This window comes from Microtus oregoni, unplaced genomic scaffold (assembly GCF_018167655.1).
Source record: "Microtus oregoni isolate MIOR12 unplaced genomic scaffold, Mior012 000034F_ref0000314, whole genome shotgun sequence".
NCBI lineage: Eukaryota > Metazoa > Chordata > Mammalia > Rodentia > Cricetidae > Microtus > Microtus oregoni.
Genome location: NW_024543093.1, coordinates 13,116,514 through 13,130,923, shown reverse-complemented (window position 1 = coordinate 13,130,923; position 14,410 = coordinate 13,116,514). Strand labels below are relative to the sequence as shown.

Sequence of the window (14,410 nt, the reverse complement as noted above, 5' to 3'; positions counted from 1 at the left end):
GTTGTAGATCAAGCCTAAAAGAGACATAACAGTGCCTGCAAGATGGCTCAGCTGGTAAAAGAACTTGTTGACAAGCCTGGCAACATGCATGTGCACATGCCCATGCAAAGACACACACGTGCACACACACACACACACACACACACACACACACACATTAAAATGAAAAGAAAGAAAAGGACATGATGTGACTTACAACATTAGGTAAAGTTGACTAGGCCCAAAGCAAACATATCCTGTACACATGCTCTCAAATTTTGAGCCTAAAAAGTAACAAAGTTTGGCTCTTCTCATTAGTGTGACAGATTGCGACTTCTCATGTATATATATTTACTCATCATTATTTCAGCCTTCTAGGTAAGAACTATCAATCACCCAGCAGATTTTTTTCTTGTATTCACTCTACTAAGAGGAAGGAGAAACCACAACACAAAAAGAAAGCAGTTGGTAAGCAGGGCATGGTGTGCACAACTTTAATCCCAGCACTTAGAAGGCAGAGGCAGGAGGAGTTTGAAGTTTGAGGACAACCTGGTCTACATAGTGAATTCTTGAACAGCCAGGGCTACATAGAAAAGCCCTGACCCCACACCAATAACAAAAGGAAATGAACAGAGAGGGCCTGGGGAAACAAGCTCCACTGAGGGCAGAAGCCAGGAGCAAATCCAATCCCAGGAGCCAACCCATTCCCGGGACACTGGCAGATCAGGATTGAGCCAGAGATCTCCACCAGAACTGTCACAGGGGAGTAACCGCTGAGCGAGTAAGCCAGAGCCAAAGACCACTGAGGGTCTGAACGTGAATCTGGGACCTTCAAGAGAGTAGACCTAAGATAGGATCCCTGTGGGTCTGGACATGAGTCTAGGACCTCCCAGGAACTAGGCCTGAGCCAGGACCTCTGCCAGTCTGGACAGGAGTAAACCTGGGACCTCCGAGGGTGTAGGCAAAAACCAGTGATCTTGGCAGGGCCAGGCTTGAGTCTGGGACCTCAGAGGGAGTAGGCCTGAGCCAGGATCACTGTGGGTCCAGGCATTAGTCTGGGATATCAAAGGGAGTAAGTAGGAACCTGGAACCTCTGCGGGTCCAAGCATGAGCCTGGGATCTCTGAAGGAGTAATCAGGTCCTCTGCAGTTCTGGGTACACCCATGCCTGGGACCTCCAAGGCAGTAGACCAGAGCCAAAAATCTTCCCAGGTCCAACTCCAAGCCAGGGACTTCTGCAGGAGGGAATCCAGATCAGGATTTACAGAAAAAGGGCAAAGCCAGCAACCTAGGCCAAAGTAGGACTAAGACAGCAATCTCCAAGGGAGCAGAGCAAAACACAGAAGCAATGAGCTATCTCCAGGAACAGAGAGTAAATGACAGGGTAACCAGAACTATGGCACTGACTGTACCACGAGGAAAAAACATCTGAGCTTTGGATTCACTGGCACCTAGAAGATTATTCAACAGAATCTCAGACAGCCCCAACTACTCTATTAGAGGAAAAGATGAGTAGAAAAGGTAAGAACACACACAATACCACAAAGAGCAACACAACACCAATAAAACTTAAAGACCCTACAACAGCAAGACCTGAACAACCAAATATGGATGAAGCAGAAGAAAATAACCTAAAAAATAACTTCAAGAGAATATTTGAAGCTCTTAAAGAGGAAATGAGAAATTCCCTTAAAGAAATGAAGGAAAAGACAAACAAAAAATTGGAAGACATCAGCAAATCACTTAAAACCAAGAAAAAGAAATCAAACATATGAAAGAAACTATTCAGGGCTTGAAAACTGAAATAGAGAAAATAAAGAAAACACAAGCCGAGGGAATTATAGAAACAGAAATCATGAGAAAATGATCAGGAACCACACATGCAATCATGAAGAGCAGAATACAAGAAATGGAAGAAAGACTTTCAAGCGCTGAAAATACAATAGAGAAAATAGACTCATCAGTTAAAGAAAACATTAAATCTAACAAAAGCTTAACCCAAATATCCAGGAAATATGGGACACCATCAAAAGGCCAAATCTAAGAATAATGGGTATAGAAGAAAGGAATTTCCACTCAAAAGCACAGAAAAATATATTTAACAAAATCATAGAAGAAAACGTTCCCAACCTAAAGAAAGATATGCCTATGAAAATACAAGAAGCTTACAGAATACCAAATAGACTGGATCCAAATGAAAAGTCCTCTCACCACATAATAATCAAAACACTAAACATATAGAGTAAGTAAAGAATATTAAGAGCTGCAAAGGAAAAAAAACAAGTAACATATAAAGGCGGACCTATCAGAATTATACCTGACTTCTCATTGGAGACAATGAAAGCCAGAAGGTCGTGGTCAAGCATTATGCAGACATTAAAAGACCACGGATGCCAGCCCAGACTACTATATCCAGCAAAACTTTCAATCACCATAGAAGGACAAAACAAGATATTCCATGACAAATCTAGAATTCACCAATATCTAGCTACAAACCCAGCCCTACACAAAATACTAAAAGGAAAACTCCAACCCAAGGAATTTGACTCCACCTACAACACAGACAACTGATGGTCTCATAGCAGAACATCTCAAAGAAAGGGAAAATCCACAAATTAACAACACCAATAATGAAAATAATGGTCAATAATATCCCTTAATGTAAATGGACTCAACTCACCTATAAAAAGGCACAGGCTAACAGATTGGATATGAAAACAGAATCCATCCTTCCAAGAAATCCATCCATACAAGAAACACATCTCAACCTCAAAGACAGACATCATCTCAGAGTAAAGGGTTGGGAAAAAAAATATTCCAATCAAATGGTCCTAAGAAACAGGCATGTGTAGCTATTCTAATATATAACAAAATAGACTTCAAGCTAAAATCAATCAAATGAGACAAAGAAGGTCATTTCATATTAGTCACAGGAAAAATCTATCAAGAGGAAATCTCAATACTGAAGATCTATGCCCCAAATACAAGAGCACTCTCATATGTCAAAGAAACACTTCTAAAGCTTAAATCATACATTAAACCCCACATACTAATAGTGGGAGACTTCAACACTCCCCTCTCACCACTAGACAGGTCAGTCAGACAAAAATTGAACAGAGAAATAAGAGAACTAACAGATGTTATGACCCAAATGGACTTAACAGACATCTATAGAATATTCTATCAAAACAGAAAATAATATACCTTCTTCTCAGTACCTCATGGAACCTTCTCAAAAACTGACTACATACTTGGTAACAAAACAAACCTCAACAAATACAAAAAAAATGGAATAACCCAGTGTACCTAATCAGATAACCATGGTTTAAAACTAGAAGTAAACAGCAATACTAATTCCAGAAAACACATGGAAATTAAACAATGATCACATGAATCATCAATGGGTCAAGGAAGAAACAAAGGGAAAAATAAAAGACTTCCTAAAATTCAATGAAAATGACCACACAACATACCCAAATTTATGGGACACAATGTAAGCAGTGTTAAAAAAAGTTCATAGCACTATACACCTATATAAGTAGCTGGAAAAATACCACACTAGTGAATTAACAGAACATTTGAGAACTTTAGAACAAAAAGAAGCAAACTCACCTATGAGAACTAGATGGCGGGAAATAATCAAATTGAGAGCTGAAATCAATAAAATAGAAACAAAGAAAAGAATCAGTGAGACAAAGAGTTGATTCTTCAAGAAAATCAACAAAATAGGCAAATATTTATCCAAACTAACCAAAAGGCAGAGAGAAAATATCTGAATTAAAATCAAAACTGAAAAGGGGGACATAACAACAGACACAGAGGAAATACAGAAGATCATCAGGTCATATTTCAAAAACCTATACTCCACAAAATTGGAAAACTTAAAGGAAATGGACAACTTTCTGGATAAATATCACTTACCAAAATTAAATCAAGACCAGATAAACAAATTAAAAAGACCTATAACTACTGAAGAAATAGAAGCAGTCATCAAAAGTCTCCCACCCAAAAAAAGCCCAGGACCAGATAGTTTCAGCTCAAAATTCTATAAGATTTTCAAAGAAGACCTAATACCAATACTCCCCCAAATCATCTCACACAATAGAAACAGAAGAAACATTGCCAAACTCTTTTTATGAGGCTACAATTACCCTGATACCCAAACCACAGAAAGACATTACTAAGAAAGAGAATTATAGACCAATCTCATTCATGAACATTGATGAAAAATACTAAATAAAATACTGGCAAATCGAATCCAAGAACCATCATCCACCATGATCAAGTCAGCTTCATCTCAGAGATGCAGGGATGGTTCAACATACGAAAATCTGTTGACATAATCCACTATATAAACAAGCTGAATAATAAAAACCACATGATCATCTCATTAGATGCTGAAAAAGCTTTTGACAAAATACAACATCCCTTCATGATAAAGGTCTTGGAGAGGGCAGGGATACAAGGAACATACCTAAGTATAGTTATGGCAATATACAGCAAGCCAACATCAAACTAAATGAGAGAAACTCCCAGCGATTCCACTGAAATCAGGAACAAGACAAGGTTGTCCACGCTCTCAATATCTATTTAATATAGTACTTGAAGTTCTAGGTAGAGCAATAAGACAACAAAGAGAGATCAAGGGGATACAAATTGGAAAGGAAGAAAGCAAACTCTCACTGTTTGCTGATGATGTGATAGTTTGCATAAGTGATCCCAAAAATTCTATCAAGGAACTTCTACAACTCATAAACCCTTTCAGTAATGTAGCAGAATACAAGATTAACTCAAAAAATCAATTTAAAAAAAGAAAGCAAGCTGAGTAGGTTATGAGGATCAAGCCAGTAAGCAGCACCCTTCCATGGCCTCTACATCAGCTCTTGCCTCCAGGTTCCTGCCCTGTTTGAGTTCCTGTCCTGACTTTCCTTCAGTGATGGAACTATAAGCCAAATAAACAATTCCTCCCCCCACTCCCCAAAAAGAGAAAATGAAGAAAGAAAGCCTTTGTTAGGTGTGAGTTGTGATACTACACACCTTTAAAACCAGCACTTGGAAGTTAGATGCTGGAGGATCACTTAGAGATTAAGCCCAGCAAGGGCTACATAGTGAGGAGACTGTTTCAGAAGAAGAGAGCAAGAACAGCAGCAGGAAGAGGAGGGAAAAGCCTTCCTGGGGCTGGAGAGAAGGCTCAGTGGTTAAGAGCACTTACCGTTGCTGCTACTTTCTTTCTGAAGGGAAGACATGAACCACTTCTATTTTTCTTCCTGTGATCCCAATAACAAACCAAGTCGCTTTTCTACTGAAGTTCACTCTAGGTAATCAATGAGTGTATTGGGATTTCTTACAAAGCATAGGCTTACTTATAGAAATGTGGGTGCTCCACTCCCAACAGGCTGGGGAGCCTTTACCCAACAGGAATGGGGCTTCCTGGCATCTGCATAAATGGAGCCCCTCTCTAATCGTCTTTCTTGGCCCATACAGTCCAGCGGCTCCTAATGTCTGTCACATGCAGTTCACATAAAGTTGTACAGCAGGTAGTAGGGAGGGACTGGATGGACACTTCCAGTCTTCTAGGAGGGGAACCATCCACAAACCTAACTAGATGATCTTTTGCAAGTGGGTAAATAAAGCTGGACAATCCAAGGTGGCAGATGATAGTTCTATCCAGCACTGTTCTCGAAGAGGACAATGGATTGGTTTGCCACACCAACAGTGAGAGGCTTACAGCAGCCTCTGATTCCGGTTCCAGGGGATCTGCCACAGTCTTCTAGCCTCTACAGACAGCTCCTTGCACACAGAGCACATACACACATTCTCATAAAAATTTGCAAAGGTTTTTGCTGAGAAGCTACTGATTCATCTAAACATATCAAGTGTGACAAAAGCATCTTTCTCGCTTTTCAAGATGGCTGGGACACCCCTTCTTCTACGAAGTCAGTTCCATGGCTCACTGGGTTGGGAATTCTGTGGTGGGTTTCTGATCCCATTTCCAGTAAGAAGCATCAACCAGACTCAATCAGAAACAGGGATGTCAGTGTCCACTCTAGAGAGTCAAGGGCAACTCGGCTTACATTCTACTAATCTGCTGTCTAGGCCAGGTATGTTCGACATGCATGGAAAGTTATTGAGACTACAATATGGCATTTGCAATCCCACCCTAGCCAGGACCCCTTCCATTGGGATTTCAAATGATGGGTCCTGAGTCACTAGACAATTAGAAGTGCTGGAGCAGGCAAATATTCCAACTGGACATCTGCAGGGGCCCTGCCTTAGAAATCACCAATCCTGGGATCCCACAAATTCTGCTGGGTAACACATGGTAACCAACCCTCTGTCTGTAACCTTCCACGGGCCACAAACAGCTGAGAAGGACCAGGGAACAAACCAAAAGTCGGAAATTGTAGGTGTTTGTGATGGGTATCAGAGACAGGAAGTACGAAAGAGTCAAATGTTGAGCTTTCTTGGCAACTGGCCTGCCAATGGCTACAGAGCCCTGAATTCCTTCTGTGGCTTACTTAGGGTTTTGGTGCTGTGTAGAGATACTATGGCCATGACAACTCTTATAAAGGAAAATATTTAACTAGGTCTGGCTTACAAGTTCAGAGGTTTTGTCCATTATAATCCTGGTAGGAAGCTGGTATGCAAGCTCACTTGATGCTGGAGAAGAGCTGAGGATTCTACATCTGGATCAGCAGACAGCAGGAAGAGTGAAAGGAAATGGGCCTGACTTGGACTTCTGAAACCCCAAAGTCTAGTTACACACTTTCTCTCATGAGGTCATACCTCCCAATAGGGCCACTCTCTGTGAGCCTATTGGGGGGGGGCACATCCATTTTCATTCAAACTACAAGAGTACAGGATTCCTGATCCACTTCCCCCTCTACCCATCCTATTCCAGCCCATATATCTCACAGTAAAAACCCTCAACAAGCTTGTGTGAGAATCACTACCCCAATCCACAGCTGTCTGGTTTAACCACCACCAACTCAGTCAACAGAGCAGGTGACCATTGAGCTGCTGAGTTATGATTATCCCAGGTTTTCTGATCACCATAACAGATTATTACTAGTAAGAATCAGGTCATTTTGTAAAATTCTCCTGATCATTTATTTCCTATCTTCTTGCTTTCTCCACTCTCATAGATGACTCTACATGCAGGCTAATAGACTCCCTCCTCTTTCTTGCCTGCTGGGAATCAGAGACAGCCTAACTGCAAGCACATAGTATCCACTGAAAATGTGGCATGGCCCCCCCACCTCAAGTCCAGCGGACCCCAAGGCTTCGGGATCAGAGAGCTATAAAAAGTGTCTGCCCAGGCACTTCTGGTTTTTCTTCCCCCAATCCCTCTGCTGCTTCTGCTGCTGCTCAGAAGGTCAGATCAGCCAATGATGGTAATACCAGCACCACTCCGCCCACCTCTGCCAAGAAGAGAAAGTTAAACAGCAGTAGCAGCAGTAAAGAGAGAGAAGACTTTGCTTCCACCTCTTCCTCCTCCACGCCTCCACAACTTAGAGATTCGGCGTCCCCTTCAACCTCGTCCTGCTGCCTCGGGGTTCCAGTGGTCACTTCCAGCCACATACTGATACAGAAGAAGCTGCGTTTTGAAGACACCCTGGAGTTTGTAGGGTTTGATACGAAAATGGCTGAGGAAGCTTCCTCATCTTCCTCATCATCGCCCACTACTGCAACCTCACAGCAGCAGCAGCAGCAGCAACTTAAAAATAAGAGTGTGTTAATTTCTTCTATGGCTTCAGTGCACCATACAAACGGCCTGTCTAAATCATCTACCACGGTCTCTAGCTTTGCTAATACCAATCCTGGCTCAGCTAAGAAGTTAGTGATCAAGAACTTTAAAGATAAGCCTAAATTACCAGAAAACTATCCAGAGGAGACATGGCAGAAGCTGAAAGAAGCAGTGGAAGCTATTCAGAATAGTACTTCAATTAAGTACAATTTAGAAGAACTCTACCAGGCTGTAGAAAATCTTTGTTCTTACAAGATTTCTGCAAATTTGTATATGCATCTGAGACAGATCTGTGAAGATCACATCAAAGCACAGATTCATCAATTTAGAGAGGATTCGTTGGATGGTGTTCTTTTTCTAAAAAAGATTGATGAATGCTGGCAAAATCATTGTAGGCAAATGATAATGATCAGGAGCATTTTTTTGTTTCTGGATAGAACTTATGTTCTTCAGAATTCCATGCTACCCTCCATTTGGGACATGGGATTAGAGTTATTTCGGGCTCATATTATAAGTGATCGAAAAGTTCAAAGGAAAACAATTGATGGCATCCTTCTCTTGATTGAGAGAGAGCGGAATGCTGAAGCAATCGATAGGAGTTTACTTCGAAGCCTTTTAATTATGCTGTCTGATTTGCAAATCTACCAAGACTCTTTTGAACAACAATTTTTAGAAGAAACTAACCAGCTTTATGCAGCTGAAGGTCAAAAGTTAATGCAAGAAAGAGAGGTTCCGGAGTATCTTCATCATGTTAATAAACGCCTAGAAGAAGAAGCAGACAGACTTATGACTTACTTAGATCAGACCACCCAGAAGTCACTAATGGCTTCTGTTGAGAAACAACTTCTAGGTGAACATTTAACAGCCATACTTCAGAAAGGTTTCAATAACCTTCTTGATGAAAATCGAATTCAAGATCTGTCTCTTCTGTATCAGCTCTTCAGTAGAGTTCGAGGTGGAGTTCAGGTTCTCTTACAGCAGTGGATTGACTATATCAAAGCTTTTGGAAGTACTATTGTTATTAATCCTGAAAAAGATAAAACCATGGTTCAAGAATTGTTGGACTTTAAAGATCAAGTTGACCATATAATTGATACCTGCTTTCTGAAAAATGACAAATTTATCAATGCTATGAAAGAAGCATTTGAAACATTCATTAATAAAAGACCAAATAAACCAGCTGAACTGATAGCTAAGTATGTAGATTCAAAACTTCGTGCTGGCAATAAAGAAGCGACAGATGAAGAGCTTGAGAAAATGCTGGATAAAATAATGATTATATTTAGATTTATCTATGGCAAAGATGTGTTTGAGGCCTTCTATAAGAAAAATTTAGCCAAACGCCTATTAGTGGGCAAGAGTGCGTCTGTAGATGCTGAAAAATCAATGCTGTCTAAACTGAAACATGAATGTGGAGCTGCATTCACCAGCAAGCTTGAAGGGATGTTCAAAGACATGGAACTTTCAAAAGACATCATGGTTCAGTTCAAACAGTATATGCAGAAGCAGAATGTACCTGGCAATATTGAATTAACTGTGAATATCCTGACAATGGGTTACTGGCCAACATATGTACCTATGGAGGTCCACTTGCCACCAGAGATGGTAAAGCTTCAGGAAATTTTCAAGACATTTTACTTAGGCAAACACAGTGGCAGGAAACTCCACTGGCAGTCAACTTTGGGACACTGTGTGCTAAAAGCTGAATTTAAAGAGGGCAAAAAAGAATTTCAGGTCTCTCTTTTTCAAACCCTGGTGCTGCTAGTGTTTAATGAAGCGGAGGAGTTCAGTTTAGAAGAGATCAAGCAAGCTACGGGGATAGAGGATGGAGAATTAAGGAGAACACTGCAGTCACTAGCCTGTGGCAAAGCTAGAGTTCTGGCTAAAAATCCAAAGGGCAAAGAGATCGAAGATGCTGACAAATTCATTTGTAATGATGATTTCAAACACAAACTATTCAGGATTAAGATCAATCAAATCCAAATGAAAGAAACGGCTGAAGAACAAGCAAGCACTACAGAAAGAGTATTTCAAGACAGACAATACCAAATTGATGCTGCAATTGTCCGAATTATGAAGATGAGGAAAACACTTAGCCACAATCTTCTTGTTTCAGAAGTCTACAATCAGCTAAAATTTCCAGTAAAACCTGCAGATCTAAAGAAGAGAATAGAATCCCTAATTGATCGGGACTACATGGAAAGAGATAAAGAAAATTCAAGCCAGTACAACTATAGTGCATAGAATGTTGGCCTTGGAACATCTGCTGTTATATGCCATAGCCATTGGATAAACTAACTTGTTGAAGCTCATGTTATTTGACTTTTTTATACTTCCGATGACCAAATGAAGCAGTGTAATGGAAATAGTTGCGTGGACTTTTTTGCATGTTAAGTGGTTAACATGCCCATTTAAAGAGTAATACTTAATCTTTAAGAATAACGTTGTTGAACTCTTTGCATGTTATTTAGTATTATGTGCAGAAAAATCTTTAAGAAAGTTTCTGGTCTTCATGATTCCTTTTGGAACTGGGAAAGAGACCCCTATGGCCATTAAAAGGGGGGAGGGGGGATTCTTATACATCATCAATGAAACAAAAGGTTTGTTTGCTTAAAAGTCACTTAAAGATACTTAAACTGCATGCAAACTTTATTTACTGTACAGAGTTCTGGATGTATTTATCAAATAGAAAAACCACCCTGGACTTGTTTGTTCACCCATTTTGTGGTTTCCCTTGAAAAGAAAAATAAGTTGTTATTGCTGTTGGCATTCTGTTACACTGAAGGGATTGGTTAAGAAACCTTATTTGGAAACAAGTTTTTAAAGTAGGGTGACAGTTACTTCCATAATACCTTATATAGTCACATCCTAAAGGTTTTCATTTATGAGTATGGAATGTGTACACAAGACTTAGCCCCAAATTTACTGAGCTGATTAACAGTACTTAATAAATAGATAAAATAGAAAAATTGCTGAGCACCTTGCACTAGAAGAGCATAGTAAGAGGGGGAAATCCAGTTCTTTTTATTAAAAATGAATACAGTATGAAAATCACAGGAGACTGAAATCAACCTGTTTTGTAGATTAAAGGAACAAAAATCACCAGCTACTTTTCATCGTGCTTCAATCTTTAAATGTTGTTTGGATTGTTTGTCTTTAACTTGGGCCAATTGTCAGTTATTAGAGGCTTCCTAGGGTTTGCATTCCAGTTTTTTCTACTGAAGTGGGATTTTTTTGGAAGCATCTCTTCTCTGTTGGTAAACAAAGCTTTAGCTTTCATCCACCTCCTGACTTGCAGAAACTCTACATATGCTTCTCCCTTGTCTCCCTTATATACTTCCTATTTGAAAATGTCAAGTCCTGGATTCTTTTTTTAAAATTGCTTGAATTTAAGAGTTCTCATAGCCACTAGACACCCGCTTTTCAGGGAAATGTCCCCAAATTGTTCACACACACAAAATAACAAAAGTATTGTTCTTCAAATTCAAAATGTGAGATGTGAGTAAAAGACGTCTCTTCATCACCAGAGGGGTTGTTTTTCCTTCTGGTTTCCATTTCTATGAAGGGAGTTGATTACTGGAGAGAAGCAGACAGTTTTAGTGTTTGCTTTTCAATGAGAACTTCTTCAGCGCTTCATTCACCAGCATATGCCCTTGTCTTTCTGAAGCCATTAGGGGAGCTGCTTAGATCTGAACCTTCAACTTGGTTCAGATCTTATGAACCAAGATCTTATGTCTACTATTGATGGTTTTCTTGAATTCTCAGAGACCTGTGGCCAGATGTCTGTACTTTATCTTGCCCATTTCTCTTTATTGCATCAACTTGCACACTGTTTGACTATATATGGTATTTAGAATTAACTTCCCAATTCTTTTTGAGCAGCTATTTTGTATATTTTTATTCAGCTTCTCCCTGATTTCCTTACAGGAGCTCTTTTGGCAAGGAAATGTGGCTGTTCTGTTTACTAGACCATCAACATCAGTGTTGTAATTCATCCCTGTTGGTCTCTGGGGTATGGAGACTATTACACCACTCACCAGTTAACTTTTACAGAATTTTTAGGTGGAGTTGTTTCTAGTAGAAGGCTCTTGATAACTACCTTCATTATTTTGAAGGTGGGTCCCTTTTCTGAGGTTCTTCATTCTTTGAAAATTTGATTCTGTTTCCGTTGAAAAACTAGCCAGACTATTTAGGGAAGCTGGTTAAGACACTGAAAAGTGATGGCAAACTACGTTGGATAATTGTGAATTTCAGTTGTTCTGTATCACTTGAATTTTTGTGATCCCCCCCCCCGTGTTCATTTTTTCTCCAATAAAACTTTTATTTAAAAAAACAAAAGAAAAGAAAATGTGATATGGAACTTCCATCTTCGTCTAAAATATATAGGGAATCCCCTTCACTCGGCCACATGGGCAGGAGCTCACTAGGCTAGTTGCCTCTGCCTCCCTAGTACTGGGATTAAAGACTTGTAACACCACTGCCAAGCTAGGTTTTGTTTTCTGTTTAGTCAATTTCCAGAATTCACCCATGACACATGTTACATAGAGGTTGGTATATATATATATATATATATATATATATATATATATATATATCCATCCCATGGAGGAGTAAACTGGGGCCAGATGTCTTTTCTACTATCCCAAAGCATCTTTCTTATACTTATAGACTGACATTTCTCTGTCCATTTCAGATATTTTTTTTGTCTTTAGAGGGTATTATTGTTTATTCATGTGTGTTCATGTATGTTTGTAGTGCATGTGGGTGCAGGTGCCTTTGGAGGCCGGAAGATAGCCCCTGGTTCTGGAGTTCCCTGTGGTTGTGAGCACGGGTGCTGAGGATGAAACTGGTCTTCAACAAGAGGAGCAAGCACTCTTCAAAGTTGAGCCATCTGGTGATAGAAAGTTGACTCACGGATTAAGAGTATTTGTTACTCTTGCAGAAGACCGTGTTGAATTTTCAGTGTCTACATGGTATTTCACAGTGGCCTGTGACTCCAGCCCCAGCAGATTCTTTTTGTTTGTTTGTTTGTGTGTTTATTTGTTTGTTTTTCAAGACAGGGTTTCTCTGTGACTTTGGAGCCTGTCCTGGAACTCACCGTGTAGACCAGGGTGGCCTCAAACTCACAGAGATCCCCCCTGTCTCTGCCTCCCAGGTGCTGGGATTGAAGGCATGCACCACCATTGCCTGGAATGGGAATCCTCTTCAAACCTCAGTGGGCACCAGACATGTATGTGATACACATATATACATGCGTGCAAAATACTCATACAATATAAAGGCCATCTTTCCAGCCTCCATTTCCTTCTTCTTATGGAAAATCTCTATTCCAACATTTTAAAATATTTTTGGCTGTCACTTCTCAAAACACTCATGTTTTTTGCTTCCTCTTTCAATATATAACCTCCCTATTGTTCAAGGAAAAAGGAGCATGTGCTTGTTTCTAAGTAAACACTAGCTTTTCCATGAGCCATGGGTTAAGGCAGACCGTGATTCCAACCACTGTTATACAATGCCTCCTCTACTATGAATACATTTTCTGTTTACATAGGGATGTACTAAAAACTGTTTTCCTTTTCTGTGACTGGTTGTCATTAATCTATCTGTGTTTTTTTGGTTGTTAATCTATCTGTCAATAGTATCATATAGTGTCTGCATGTGTCTGCATGTGTCTCTGTCTGTATGTGCATATAATTCATGGAGGTCATAAATCAAAGACTGAAATAGAAATGTCTGTCAATTACTTTTCCACCTTATTGTTTTGAGACAGGACAAGCTTCCAATTCAATAAGAGTCCTTTTCTCAAGGCAATGGGGCAGAGACCCAGATTGAAATATCGATCTGACCTCTGGCATGTGTGTGGATACACCTACATATTCACATGCACAACACAAATACACAGCACACACACACACGCACACACGCACACGCACACACACACACACACACACAATGAATGTTTATGCTCCTGGGCTTACCATTTGCACTGATTCTTGGAACTTTGCCTCCTTCTTAGAAGCCCCAACCCATAGACAAGATTTCTCTGTGTAGCCCTGACTCTTCTGGAACTCACTTAGAAGACTCGGAGATCTTCTTGCCTCTGCATCCCCAGTGCTGGATTAAAGGTGAACTTTCAATTCCAAGCCTCACTCCCTCCTATTTCCTCACATGTGCTTTCTGAATGACAGGATCTCTCACCGAACCTGAAGCTCATCAATTCAGGTAGACTAGTTGCCTGAGGAGCTTCAGAGGTTCACCTATCTCCACTGTACCTCTGGGGAAGCTACGGCGTATGCTGCATACTGGTGTACTGTTTTGCTTTTTAACGTAGGTGCTAGGGATAGGAGCTCAGTTCCTTGTGTTTGACAACGGGCATTTTACCAACTAAGCAGTCTCTTCAGCCCAAAAAACTTTTTTAAAATTACATTTGAAGGGGGGGGCGGGGAATCCATAGCATGTGTGGAGAACAGGGACAATGTATGAGAATCAGTTTTCTCTTCCTACCTCTGTTCATACCAGGGGTTAAACTCAGGGAGTTGAGCTTGATAGAAAGCTGTGGGGCCCAGTCATGACAAGCTCAATAGGGCCTGAGTTTTAGATTACCTGGTTCCAGGGAAAAGCACAAACTGAGACCACCCAGGCATCACCCAGGAATGGACCATCCAAGGAGAAAGTACCTTAACAT

At 40.3% G+C, this 14,410-nt stretch overlaps 1 protein-coding gene across 1 annotated transcript; it reads left to right on the top strand.

Annotated features, from left to right (window-relative positions):
• The first annotated feature begins 7,224 nt into the window (after positions 1–7,224).
• LOC121432309 (cullin-4B-like) lies at positions 7,225–9,969 on the top strand. Its single transcript, XM_041630165.1, has one exon. The coding sequence runs from the start codon at positions 7,225–7,227 to the stop codon at positions 9,967–9,969; it is 2,745 nt and encodes a 914-aa protein (XP_041486099.1).
• Positions 9,970–14,410: the final 4,441 nt, after the last annotated feature.

Excerpts from the sequence above, each read along its gene's own strand:
- LOC121432309 (XM_041630165.1), top strand. The coding sequence starts at position 7,225 with ATGGCCCCCCCACCTCAAGTCCAGCGGACCCCAAGGCTTCGGGATCAG.